Source organism: Molothrus ater, chromosome 4 (assembly GCF_012460135.2).
Source record: "Molothrus ater isolate BHLD 08-10-18 breed brown headed cowbird chromosome 4, BPBGC_Mater_1.1, whole genome shotgun sequence".
Taxonomy (NCBI): Eukaryota; Metazoa; Chordata; class Aves; order Passeriformes; family Icteridae; genus Molothrus; species Molothrus ater.
Window position 1 is genome coordinate 41,220,798 of NC_050481.2, and position 13,256 is coordinate 41,234,053.

Sequence of the window (13,256 nt, forward strand, 5' to 3'; positions counted from 1 at the left end):
CTGTACATGGCTCTGTAGGAAACATTGTTGCTGTTTCTATTTTAAAAAACTAATATCCCTATGTCAGTAATCTATCAGTCAGGATATTGGCTTTTGGGATATGCCCTTGAGGATTTTCAGACACTGGAAATAGCCAGGAATAAATTATATCTGAGTTTTAAATAGGATCATGTGGTGCTGCTGCTCATCTGTGATAAATCTGTGTGTTTCAATCCGTTTACTTGTGGTCAGCATTCACAAGCAGCAGCCGGACTGTGAGGTTAGGAGCTATTGCCAGCCCTCAGCACCTCTGAAACCTTTCATCTCAGGAGGTTCGCTGCGGATGGGGGACCCGCGGCTGCCGCTGCCCGGGGATGCTCATCCCGCCGGCTGCCGGAGCCGCCCCGCCGCTCCCCGCTTCCCTCGGAGCGCCTGGCCGCGCTTTCGCTTTCACTTCTTCCGGCTCTGGGCAGAGAGCTTCCTCATGGTTTTCGTGTGCTGAGAAACTAGTGCAGAGGTGGGATGCTTCCAGACCCAAGGGGATAAAGCCCGCAGAGGTAAGTCGGTAAAATTCTTCACTTCATAAAAATAAATGTGAATATTGAGGTGCAAAGGTAAAGCGCTGCCCAGGAGTTTGGGTGATTTCCTTGATCCTGGATTTTTCTTCACTTGCAAGTTAGCCAAGTCAGTGCCAGTTTTTAAAGTTCTTGCTCATAATGTTAAAACTGTATTTCTTTCTTTTGCCCATCTGAAATGCTGTCTCTGAAGTTTGATAATGGGTGTGTGCTTTCTTCACTGGACCCCCCAGGCAAAGCTAAAACACCTAAAGTTGGTTTCAGACTTCTTACAATGAAAAATCCAGGAAAAGGCAGCCCATTGGGCCTCGCTGGAAGTCAGCTAAAGAACCTGGTTTGTGATTGCGCAGTACATTTCTTCCGCCTTTCAAACTTAAAGGTGAGCCTGGCAACAATTGCTGCTGCACCCAGCAGCTGGCTGATCACCCTAAAACTAGCCCTGAGAATGATGCAGACCAGGATGCAAGCTTCTGTCACAGATAAACTTCCCTTTTGTTTTCCTTAGTGTTTCCAGCAGTTGGGGTGCAGAGGAAAGAGGTAGGACAAGTGGTCCTTCATTTTCTCAGCTACAGGGACACGGGTGCTGTGCTTGGCAGCAGCTGTAGCAGGCCAGGCTGTCTGCAGGACCAGGAGTTTGTTGTCCCCTCCTCCTCCCCATTAACCAGTGGCAGATGAGTGGAGAGCCAGGCTATAAGAGCTGCAGGATGTGGGTCAGCCTGACATGCAGTACCCAGCAGGGAATTGTTTTTTCATGAAGGTTTATTTTAACCCATCTTTTGTAGTCCTTTGTGTGTGCCTTTGCAATGTTTTATGCCCCTCTATCCCTTGCTTGTACGCCCATTCCCACTGGATTGTACAACTGTTTCCCCTTAGATGGCTAGGTTGCTCCCACAAAGGCAGCCATAAGATTCCCCTCTGGCCCCTATAATGTGACTTTTTGCCACTGGAGCAGTCCTAATGCATGCCCTCTGAAAAGGCAGGTCAGCTATGGAGTCAAACTCTCCTGAGGTCTGACCTGCTAAGCTCCTGTTTGGCTGCACGTTGCAGTGTCAACTCCTTAGAGTGTTTTGTTATGCTAGTGGAAATTTGTCTCTTTAGAAAATATCAGTTATGAAGAATTCTTCCCTTTTTCTATACAAATGTGCACGTTTAATTTCTCTTCTAATTTCTTGTTTCATTGTTTGCCAAAGCGCGATACTCTAATGTGCTCAAAGCTCAATCATATTAATTAAACACAGCTTCCTAGCAAAGGAAAGTGGGAGCTCTAGAAGAAAGAAAGCTCACACTTCCCATAAGTTAGTCTTTTGAGAAGCTCTTCTAGCTTCCTGCTAAGTCTAGGCAGGTTTATTCCCATCTATAGCCTGTTCTGTACTGGGCCACTAAATAGCCTTCTCTGCCTGGGAGCCCGTCCTGCTGAGACTGAACTAATTGGTAAATTGAGGTTGGTAGGTAGGTTCCAAGTTTGTTGGCAGAAGGCTATACAGATAAGTGTGTATCAACAAGACTGTGGAGACACTGTCACACATCAGGGTTGAAAGTATAAGCTTTCTATTTTTTAAAAAAGAAAAATATTGAAGACAGGAGCCTAAGCTTATTGTCCTGTGCTACAGCATGGAAAAAATGTTCTGACAAGCACTCACAAAGTATGTTCTCCCTCTACTAAAGATTAATTCTGTAGAGAATAATATGGAAGATACAGAGGACTCTTCTTTTGATTAGAAGAAATTCCATTTAATTAGGCAAGCTCTATGACTCAGAAGGCTAGTCAAACCCTTGTGAGCTCACACAGCTCTGTTCTGATCAGAATTTTTATGGAATCAATTTTCTTTCTTTGGGCAGTAAAGTTTCATTACAAGATCACCAGGTGAATTTAAATCTAATGGATACTAAATGGAAAATGAACAAAATATGAAAAAGCCTAAGATTCATTTGAAATGTAATGACAAAACAGGCATAGCCATTGAAAATTAGAGTTTCAATGTTGATATCCTAATCTAAATGAACAAAAGATATGGGGTGGAGTATATAAATTCTTAAATGTATAAGTTTTCCTGAAAGTATTTGGATAAATATATTGAATCTAGGGGCAGTGTCTCCTATACACCTTGGCTGTTATCTATTTCTTTCTCTGATTAGGTTGGTACTGATTTGTTTTGTGTGTTCTTACTTTCTCATATATGTTTCTATAGCCTGGTATTCCTTCTTTCTCTATAAGATGGAAAGACAGATAGAATTTTGTGTGATTGACATGTAAAATAAAAACTGGCAAGAACAGTAAAAGAAAGAAGTGGTATATTATGTATTTTTACTGCATATAACCGTAAATATTCTAGATGTAATTAAGCTCAGAGATCAGTTACTTATGTACAATTTGTCATATTTATTGCATTTTATGAATGTTAAAGCAATGCCAAATTAGTCAGAAAAGAGAAAGCAATTGAAAATTTTCATCGATAATATATAAAGTTGGTAGCTTTTTGAACATACCTATTTTTGTCTAAGACAATATTATTGCTTTTAAATAAAAGTATTTATTTAGAGCAATTATTAGACGTAATTCTTCTGCAGAAGTAAATGCAGAAAAAAGATCATGGATTAAAACCACTGACTGCTTGCTCACTATGAAATCACATATTTTTTAAGCTTAGCTTTTCTTGCTTAGCCTTCAGCTGAAGACGCAAGTCATCTCAAAATGATTGTAATTTGCAGAGTTCTTTTTGCCTTTACAGATAGAATGATGCGAAACTCTATTCTTTGGTGGAGCAGCTTATGTGTCAGACTGATGTTTGTCTTCTGGCCGTGTGCATCAGCTGGAAAGCAATGTCATATCCAAAATGAAATGGCTGACTGCAGTCACCTAAAGCTGACTCAAATTCCCTCTGATCTTCCAGACAATATAACGAGTTTGGACATTTCTCATAATCAGCTAAGACAGCTAGCTCCTGCAAATTTGACCAAGTACAGCCAGCTGGTTTACTTGAATGCAGGCTACAACAGCATCTCTAAACTGCAACCAGAATTGTGCCAAAATGTGCCCCTGTTGCAGATTCTGAAGTTAGAACATAATGAATTGTATAAGCTCCCTGACAGAGTCTTTGCTTCCTGCACCAACCTGACTGAGCTCAATCTAGGATACAACAGACTAAATATAAAAAATCATCCTTTCAAAACCCTGAAGGTAAGAGTTAGAAATGCACCTTTTCATGTAAATAAAGTATAAATGGGGAATTTACTGTATTTTCCAGTGTTATACAGAACTGCTTCGTTGGTATCTCAAAATACTCAACATATAATCTTTCACTCATTTTTGCTGAAGAAGAGGCCTTGTGGCTTCCTCTATTATAGCATGTTGGAGTCTCAATCATCTTTGTGAGTGAATGCTCTCCATTCCTTTTTCTGTATTGCATCCCTTTGAAGCATCTCTCTCATGCAGGATGTGTGCTGAGCCAATAGCAGCAGCAGATGATGAGAATATCGGAGTGGATGCTGTGGAATCTGAGCTGCCTGGGTAGCTGGCAGCCTCAATTCTCAAGGTTGAGGTTTAAGTATTCAAACCAGGAGGGCCAGTGCTTAGGCTGAATGTAGTGTCTCTCAGGACTTTAAGAACTGAGAAAGAGTAAAAATGTTTTTATTGTACCTTTGCTTTCTCTGGTAGTTTACATGTGGTTAAATATTCGTGTCCGTAGGAGAAATTGGGGGACCACCACAGAAAGCAGGAAAGGACTATTTCACTGTCTTTGCCCCAGGCAGGATTCATGCAAAAGGAAGAGCCTAAGGACAAAAAAAAAGTAAAGTAAGGACAATGTGTAGGTACTAATTGTCACTCAGTGTTCCAATGAGTATGCATGTGGTCTTGAGTAGGTCTGAACTTCCCTGCTAAACTCAGTATTCCAGTTCAGTTGCATGAAGTGTACTTGCTTGCACTGTCGGTCTGCTGGCACAACTAAATACAAGTGAGTGCAACCATCTTCCATGTTGGGAACTTCACCTTCCTCATTCCATTTACGGGGCTGGACCACGCTGAAAAAGCATGGAATGCAATGTCTAATACTGCAATAGTTGTAACTACAGCCACCTGTAGGCTTTTGCATTTATCACTTTATGTGAGTGAGGGCCTTCAGTGAATCAAGGAACTTTAACTAAATCTACTTTGGTTTGCAGTAGATACTTTAACAGGTTAATATCATTAATACCATGAAAGTTACTGGTGTGAAAAATACAGAATACTTCTTTCAGCAGGAGCTTGAAAGCTGCCATTTCTGTATTGCAAATTTATTTTAAGTGTAGTATTGCAACTAATTTCTAATCAGTTGTACTCTTAATGAAATATTTCTAAATTTTTTGTGTATTACATAAAATAAAGATTAAAAAATAATTTTATACCTTTTTTTCTTGCATATTCTCTCCAGAACTTGAAAATTTTGGACCTATCTCATAATTCTTTGAAGTCAGCCAATTTAGGATTGGAGCAACAGTTGGAGAAACTTCATGAACTCATGTTGGGGAGCAACCAAATCACTGAGTTGAAAAAAGAAGACTTCAGTTTTCTTAGCAACACCTCATTAAATAGTCTTGATTTGTCATCAAATCCACTAAAAGAGGTAGGAAGTATTTCAACAGAAATTTAACAGGTGTAAGTATAAAATGGAACTATCCTGATTTACCCTTTATGGTTGTATGGCATTTACACTACAATTTTGATCCAGGGAGGTCCAAAACCCATTCCATTTTATACAGCATTCCTCCTGACCTCCAGCAGTGATTTACAGAATTATTGTTTTGCCACTGAAATCGGCACAGGCTGGTTTCATATGGGCTGGTTCCATGTAGATCAGAGGTCTCAAGCAAGACCTAAACTGAGATGCTCTTAGAATCCTTACCAGGTATTTTCTGTGCAGAACTATTTTTGCACGTGCTGAAGGGGAAGGGCTGACACACTTTCTAAGTGGGTATAAAGTGTGGTACTATGCATGTCTGGTTATACAATCTAGGTTTCACTTCTCAGTTAATCAAAGAGAGTGTTCAACTTGTGGCTATGGGAACATCAGAGAAATAATCATTCCAGGAACATATACCCACTCCTTTAAAAAAAACCCACATGGGTGCTTTGTCTTCCATATGTGCTCTCTGATCTGCTTCTCAGTGTTTTGATTCTTTGAAGAGTGATGATTAAGTGTGGCAATTCTAAATATGTACATTGAACCTACAAGAATATTTTAAGGTGGTATAAGTTTGTATCCATGCTAAGAGTGAATCCCTCCATCCTCTTTTGCTTGGCCTCTTCATCCCTCCCTCTTTCTGATACCAGGTTTTATGAGGCTATGTGCTGGATCACTGAGGAAAATCTACAGGTATTTTGGCTTGGTTAGCTTGTAGTCACACTGGTTCCCTACCTGGTTCACTGTGTGACTGCAAGTGGGGCTATTCTGGCACAAGGGTACAGGGTGTAGATGAGTAAATGGCACTACTCTTTTCTTGGGCACTGCTACCTTGTGCCACTTTCAGCTACTCTGGTTTTACAGTACTGCTATCTAAAAAGCAGCCTTATGCATTTGAATAATTCTGAAAAATCCCTCAGCTGATGTGTTAATCAAGATGAGGGGCTAGCACTATGATAAAAGCTTGTGATCCATATTGTGAAAGCAAGTGTGTAGTATTAGGTTTCATATTAGCTTCAGTTTGCACATAGAAACTGGGTTTCTTCTTGTCTGTCTGCAGACCTAATAACTAGTAGATTAGTATACCTAGCAGATATCAATGAAAGAAAGCTGAAGAAAGATATAAAAATTTTTAAGATACTTCTAGAGAATGAGTTTTGGTTGTTGGATACAAACTTGCATCTCACTAAGCCACTTTCTGTCTCCTTCTAAAATAATACTACTCAGATTTATGATAATCATGTTAGAAGTGATAGAACTATTGTCACAAGAAGTGTAAACTCCAAAAAGTGTTTGAACTTGGCTGTGAAGCAATGTGAGTGTAGGAATTCTATTCTTGGAAATTGCATTTGAAAGCCTTTCCAAGTTTTTGTTTTATTGGTCAACTTTCTTACAACTTTCTTGTTTAGCTCAAGACTTTTTTTCTTGTCCTTTCAGTTTCATACGGGATGCTTCCATACAATTGGAAATTTGTGTGGCCTCATACTGAACAATGTTGAACTTGGTGAAAATCGCACAAAGAAACTTTGTACAGAATTGTCAAACACAGCAATTCGAAACCTCTCACTAAGCCATGTGAAACTTTCCTACATTGGCAAGTCAACTTTCCAGGGACTACAAGCAACAAATCTTACAATTTTAAACCTTTCCCAAAATTCTCTCTCTGTCATAGAAAATGACTCATTTCAGTGGCTTTCAAGTTTACAATATTTAAACCTGAAGATTAATAATATTCATGTAACTTCACGTTTATTTTATGGATTATCCAGCCTTAAATATTTGAATCTCATAAACTCACTTGCTGGGAAAATTGAAGATTTTTCTTTTCATTGGCTATACCACCTGGAGTACCTTATAATGGATAATAACAATTTTCCAGGAATTACTGCTAACATGTTCACAGGTCTGAACAACCTGAAATATCTGAGTCTCTGCAACTGCAACATAAACTTACAAAGAATAACTAATAAAACATTTTCATCACTTGCTAATTCTAGCTTACAGGTTCTCAACCTCACAAAAACCAGAATCTCTACAATAGAAAGTGGGGCATTTTCTTCCCTGGGACACCTGAAAATTCTTGATCTTGGTCTCAATGAAATTAGTCAACAGCTTACAGGTCATGAGTTTAAAGGTCTCAATAATATACAAGATATTTATCTTTCCTATAATAAAAACTTGACTTTGCAAAGTGAATCATTCATATTTGTCCCAGGCCTTAGAAAACTGATGCTGAGGAAGGTAGGCTGCAGTAATCTGGACCTTTCTCCTTCACCTTTTCATCCTCTACGAAACCTGACTGTCCTGGACATCAGCAATAACAACGTAGCAAACATAAAAGAAGACTTGTTTGATGGACTTGACAAACTTGACATCCTGGATTTGCAGCACAATAATTTAGCCCGGCTTTGGAAACATGCAAATCCGGGTGGCCCTGTTCTTTTTTTAAAGGGTCTTCCCAATTTGCAAATTCTTAATTTAAAATCAAATGGGCTTGATGAAATTCCAGTTCAGGTTTTCAGGGGTCTGTTTCAATTAAAACACTTGGATTTAGGCTCAAATAATTTGAATTTGCTTCCAGCAACTCTGTTTGATGACCAAGCCTCTCTGAATTCATTGAACCTTCAGAAAAATCTGATAACCTCAGTTGAAGAGAAAGTATTTGGTCCACCTTTCAGGAGCTTGAGAAGACTAGAGATGGATTCCAATCCCTTTGATTGTACCTGTGAAAGCATTGCTTGGTTTGCTGATTGGCTTAATGAGACCCAAGCAGATATACCTGTATTGAGGTCCCAGTACATCTGCAACACCCCACCTAAATATCATGGTAGTCTAGTTTTGTATTTTGATAGTTCAGCCTGCAAAGACAGTGCTCCATTTAAACTTCTTTTTGTGATCTCTTCCACTATTGTAATGCTATTCATTTTTATTGTCCTTACCATCCATTTTGAAGGGTGGAGAATAGCTTTCTACTGGAATATTTTAGTCAATCGAATGCTTGGTTTTAAAGAATTTGAGAGACAACAGGAACAGTATGATTATGATGCATATGTTATTCATGCAAGAGAGGACAAGAATTGGGTGTCTAAAAATTTCATGTCTCTGGAAAAAAATAACCACTTTGAAATTAAGTTTTGTTTAGAAGAACGGGATTTTGAAGCAGGCGTATCTGTAATTGAAGCCACAATTAACAGCATAAAAATGAGCAGGAAGATTATTTTTGTTGTGACTGAACACCTTTTAGAGGATCCCTGGTGTAAAAAGTGAGTAGGATTTGAAATTTTATCTGTAAGAAGAAATATTTCTTAAGAGATATTTTACCAAGATAATTTTTTAGTTGTAATTTAATAAAAAATACCATTTAATGAAAAATACCGACTCAAAATCTACTTCAGTATATTTACCTAATATATTGTAACTTCAAAATAATTCCTAAGTTAATAACGTTAATTGTTTCAGACATACGATAGTGTACATTTGAATATCTAAGTCAATGTTTTAGGCATTTTCTTGGGTGTTTTTTGTGGGGTTTTTTGTTTGTTTGATTTATTTGTTTGGGTTTTTAAATTTGTTTTTGTTGGGTTTTTTTTGGTTGATTTTTTTTGTTTGTTTGGTTTGTTGGTTTTCTCTTTGCTTTTGGGATCTTTTGTTTTGTTTTGTTTGGTTGGGTTTTTTCCCAAAAGTCAGGCTGATACCTTTGCAGATTGCTTTCCTTGAATCACACATTTGAAGAAGAGCAACAATGAGTGAGAACACTAGGATTGAAAGGTGGTTTTTGTTTCCCTTTAAGTTAGTCTTTTCACTATTCTTATATAGAGGTCTTATAAAGAAAGGGATTTTGCTAAACAAGGCTATATCAAGACAGTACACTTAGGTTATATTTTTAGAACATTATTTTATTTTTTTTAGTTAGAGGCAACTAATTTAAGAAAAGTAATAACCATTGTATATCACAAAATAGACACTAAGATCCCGTTAATCTTTTCTTTCTCTTTCACATAAAAGAAAACACTGATTTTTCTCTTATTTTTGCTTCAGTTTCAAGGTGTATCATGCTCTCCAGCAAGCTATTGAACAAAGTCGGGACTCCATCATACTGATCTTTCTTGATGATATCCAAGATTACAAGTTGTATCATGCACTTCACCTGAGAAGAGGAATGTTCAGATCTCACTGCATCTTGAACTGGCCAGCCCAGAAAGAACGAGTCAGTGCATTTCATCAGCAATTAGCGATGGCACTTAAATGTAAAAGTAAAGTGCACTGATTTTTGAACTACAGATTTGAATTATGGGGTCATTTTATTGTCTATTATCTATCACTGGAAAACTAGCAAGCCTTCATGAAGGTCTGAAAAAGTTTGTCATCCTGTAAATATATGTAAGGGGCACTATAATTTAAATTTATTTGTTTATATTCATATTTTTGCTGATATTTTAATTCAGCTGCACTGAAGTGATGTTAAAAGTGATCATGGTGGATAGTAATTTCAATCAGTGTATTGAAAATGTGGTAGAAATTCTGAAAAGCAGTGAGAATCACTGATGTTCTATGAAATGATATAGAGCAGAAAAGACAGACTCTCTAAGGGGATATACAAAAGAAAATGAATTAATGATAAAACAGCAAAATCTTTGTAGAAGGTAGAGTGGACACTAGTTCTTGCTTTTGAAACATGGGGGATTCAGTGCCTCCAGCTGGAAAGCTTTCCTTGTGAAACACATTAAGTAACACAGAAAATTACTTCTGTAATTCAAAACAAGAATTTGCAGTTCAAAAGTGAGTTTCAAAGTGAGCAGCTTCAAAGTGAGTTTTAATACCTTTGTGATTATGCCTTCTGGGGGGGCTAGTACTGGTTGCTATTAAAAAGTGACTTTCAGGCTGATGAGTCAACTAATTTAATAAATTTGGTATCAGGAAAAAAAAATTTTGCTCTTCTCTGGTGAAATTCAGAGAGCTGGCAGGACTTTAACACAGAGAGATGTCACCTTGATTCTTAGAATGCACACAAAACTGTATGCAGGCCTGTACACAGAACTTGAAATCAATGTGAAGCGTGGCCAAGGCACAGCTGCTGCACCTATATAAAATGAATAAAGGCACAGATGTTTTTATAATATAACCAGAAGACAACTTTGTGGAGAAAGTGGTGCTACTGCAATTTCATTACCAAAAATTTTGTTACTGGTAAAGCAACAACAACAAAAACAAATCGTTTCAAATGATATCAGAAACATTATTCTGACCACAGTTAGAGGTGGAGTGGGAAAAAAATTTAAACACTAGATTAATTTCAATTTTTTTGTTTCCCTTTATACACAGTTTTGCCTTTGATAGCTAAAAATAAAACTGTAAAAAAATCAGATAGAATTCTGTAGTTTATTTCTTGCATATTAAGCTAGTTTGATTTTTTTCCTGAACATATTTTACAGAAATGTGGGCTAGATGGCAATTGCCAGGGCATTAAGCTTCAAACATATGGGCTAGCATCTTGATCGTGAGAGAGAGGTGAGGCTGAGCAAAATGTGCTTTCAAGAGTGTTTATAATGTTTACCACTGGCTAAAATTTTATGGTGAATCTAAACACAAGTTATTGTAAATTAGACACAAGGCAATCATTTGTATAGTTTTGTTAATATTTAATTGCTGCTGCAAGGACCTTTTAAAACTTTGTCAGTTTTTAGTAGGTCTGTGATCCTTCAATAGCTCAGGAATATTTTTAGATTTCTTTTTTCCCCTAGCATTTCCCTCATCAACTTCAATACCACTGTTGCTACAAGAATGCTGTTTTACTGCTTTAGAAAACAGTTCTATACCTCACATTTAAAACAGCTTTCTCATTATTTGCTATATGTGTAGATGAAAAATTGGGTTTTAACAGGTTTCCTATTGTCCCATGATGATAAAAACCTAAACAAGACAAATAATTAGTGAAATATAATTTTTTCATGCACTGGAATAGTGAAGGGGGTGCAGTTGTCTTCACTTGCCTGGGAAGTCCTGAGTGAAAACAAAACAGGCTTTGTTTACAGCTGAAGTGATAGATGATGATTCCCTAATTACAGTAATAGGATTATCCCCATTGTGATGCTTTCATCTCATCTTTCTCACCTTTTCAGGCGAAGTGACAAATTCTTTCTTCATGCTTAGGCCATGAAAGTTGAGGAGGCAAGTTGGTAATTATGGTGTGCCGGGTATGCACCATTTCAACTGTTCTTTCTCTTATTTAAAGACTAACATGTGACAGAGTTCCTATCCTAAATCTGCAATGACACATAGCAGCAGAATTTCTCTTTCCACATTAACATAAATTGTTTAGAAAATGCTAGTAGCTCACATGGATATTATTAGTATTCACATGGATATTAAAAATTACATAGAGATGAAGAGAACACATGGAGAAATGCTTTGGTGAAATGTGATACAAGAGGTCAGACTAGCTTATCTAATGGTCTTTTCTGACCCTTAGAGACTGACAGATGACAGCATGTCTAAATTCCTAAAGATTTTTCTAGTGACTACAAAAGCCCCCAAAATTGGTTTCAGAACAGTGAAAAAAATCTTATAAATGCTTAGTTTTGTAATACAGCTAGGAAAACAAAGAAGTATTGGGTGATGAATGAAAAATCCCTTTAAATTATAAAAATATGATGAATACATTCTAAACAGTTATTTTAGTACATAGATTCAGTTTAAAATAATCTATCACAGTAATAGACATTATAAAGGTTCGCAATGTATAAAATAAAAAAAAAAGGTTCATAATGTAGAAAAAAAAAGGCACAAAAATAATAATCACAGGGCCAGTGGTAATCATCAGGTACACCAGACCTAAAATTTTCCTATAAATTTTCCCTGTTTTTCTGAAAGTTACTTCTGGTCTGCTCCTCTAGATTTGTTTGACAATTTTATTGAGAGTAAATAAATGGGCTTAACATGGCTAAGAGTTGTAAGTGCTTTCAGGATTCACAGTCTATGTCTGAGCTGGGCAGTCTCATTGCAGTGGGCAGCATGAGATTATATTATGTTGATTTGCTGATGAGTTAAACACCAAATAAATGAAAAGTAGTTCCAAACTTGTAATATCAAAGATGTTACGTAGGACTAAAGAGGAGCCATTTGTATTGAAAGCAGAATATATAAAGGACTTGAGTGAGGCAGAATGCTCAAGTCTGGAGATTTGGAGTGGAACCTGACTGTTTCTGCAGATCTTGAATGACAGGGTGTCATAGTTTAGGAATACTATTCCCCAATTTAGTGTTCTAAACTATGTGCTGCTCGCTCACTCCTCCCTCCCCCTGGAAGACTGGAGAGCAGAACTGGAGACACAAAAGGTAAAGATCATGGGTTGAGATAAGAACAATTTACTTGAAAAAGCAATGAAACAAAAACCAAACAGTAACATGAACAACATTAATCACAAGAGTGTACAAGAGAGGTAATCGATTCACGTGTGAGTTCTTACCTCGTGGAACACAAAGGACCCCTGGCCCTTGTGCTTGATGTGAGGAGACACAGAATTACCTCAGGGTCCTAGCTGTGCCCTTTCTTGCTATTGCAAACATTAACCCAGTCCTGGCCAGAACCAGGACACAGGGAGTAATGAACAAGTTACAGGTAGTGATGTTCATATATATAGCTGAGATAAATATACTACCCACCAATGAGCTCAATTATGCTACTTTCACTGTGGCTTAGTCAGAGCTTTTTACCATGGTAGGAATAAATTCAGATTGTGTTGCTGTTAGATTTAAGTGCACCTATTCCATAAGGTTTTGTCAGAACATATCCTGGTTTGTAAGAAAAAGGCCAGGAATACTCCAGTTTCAAATCTCAGTCCTCTACTTGGTGTTCTGTGTGCTCTCTCTGCCAGCTCATTGCACTACTTGATGTGCTAGGAAGACAAGGCAGACATAAAATTCCTCACTTTTCACTCTTGGTTGTTGTGGACCAGCAGCTGCCAACTTAAAATCGATAATACAACTAGCTGCTTGATGTACGATTCTGAGGCTCATATGTATAAAGCAACTGGTCTAACTTTCAG

General features: G+C 37.5%; 1 protein-coding gene across 1 annotated transcript; it reads left to right on the plus strand.

Moving 5' to 3' along the window:
- The first annotated feature begins 469 nt into the window (after positions 1-469).
- TLR3 (toll like receptor 3) lies at positions 470-10,582 on the plus strand. Its single transcript, XM_036382176.2, has 5 exons — positions 470-536; positions 3,284-3,732; positions 4,964-5,155; positions 6,650-8,475; positions 9,251-10,582. Exons 2-5 carry the CDS (start codon positions 3,289-3,291, stop codon positions 9,477-9,479), a joined length of 2,691 nt encoding a protein of 896 aa, XP_036238069.1. The 5' UTR covers positions 470-536; positions 3,284-3,288; the 3' UTR covers positions 9,480-10,582.
- Positions 10,583-13,256: the final 2,674 nt, after the last annotated feature.

Bases quoted from the DNA above. Each gene is read 5' to 3' on its own strand.
- TLR3 (XM_036382176.2), top strand. From the start codon at position 3,289: ATGATGCGAAACTCTATTCTTTGGTGGAGCAGCTTATGTGTCAGACTG. The intron at 3,733-4,963 runs GTAAGAGTTAGA...TATTCTCTCCAG, and splicing joins ATCCTTTCAAAACCCTGAAG to AACTTGAAAATTTTGGACCT. The intron at 8,476-9,250 runs GTGAGTAGGATT...TTTTTGCTTCAG, and splicing joins GAGGATCCCTGGTGTAAAAA to TTTCAAGGTGTATCATGCTC.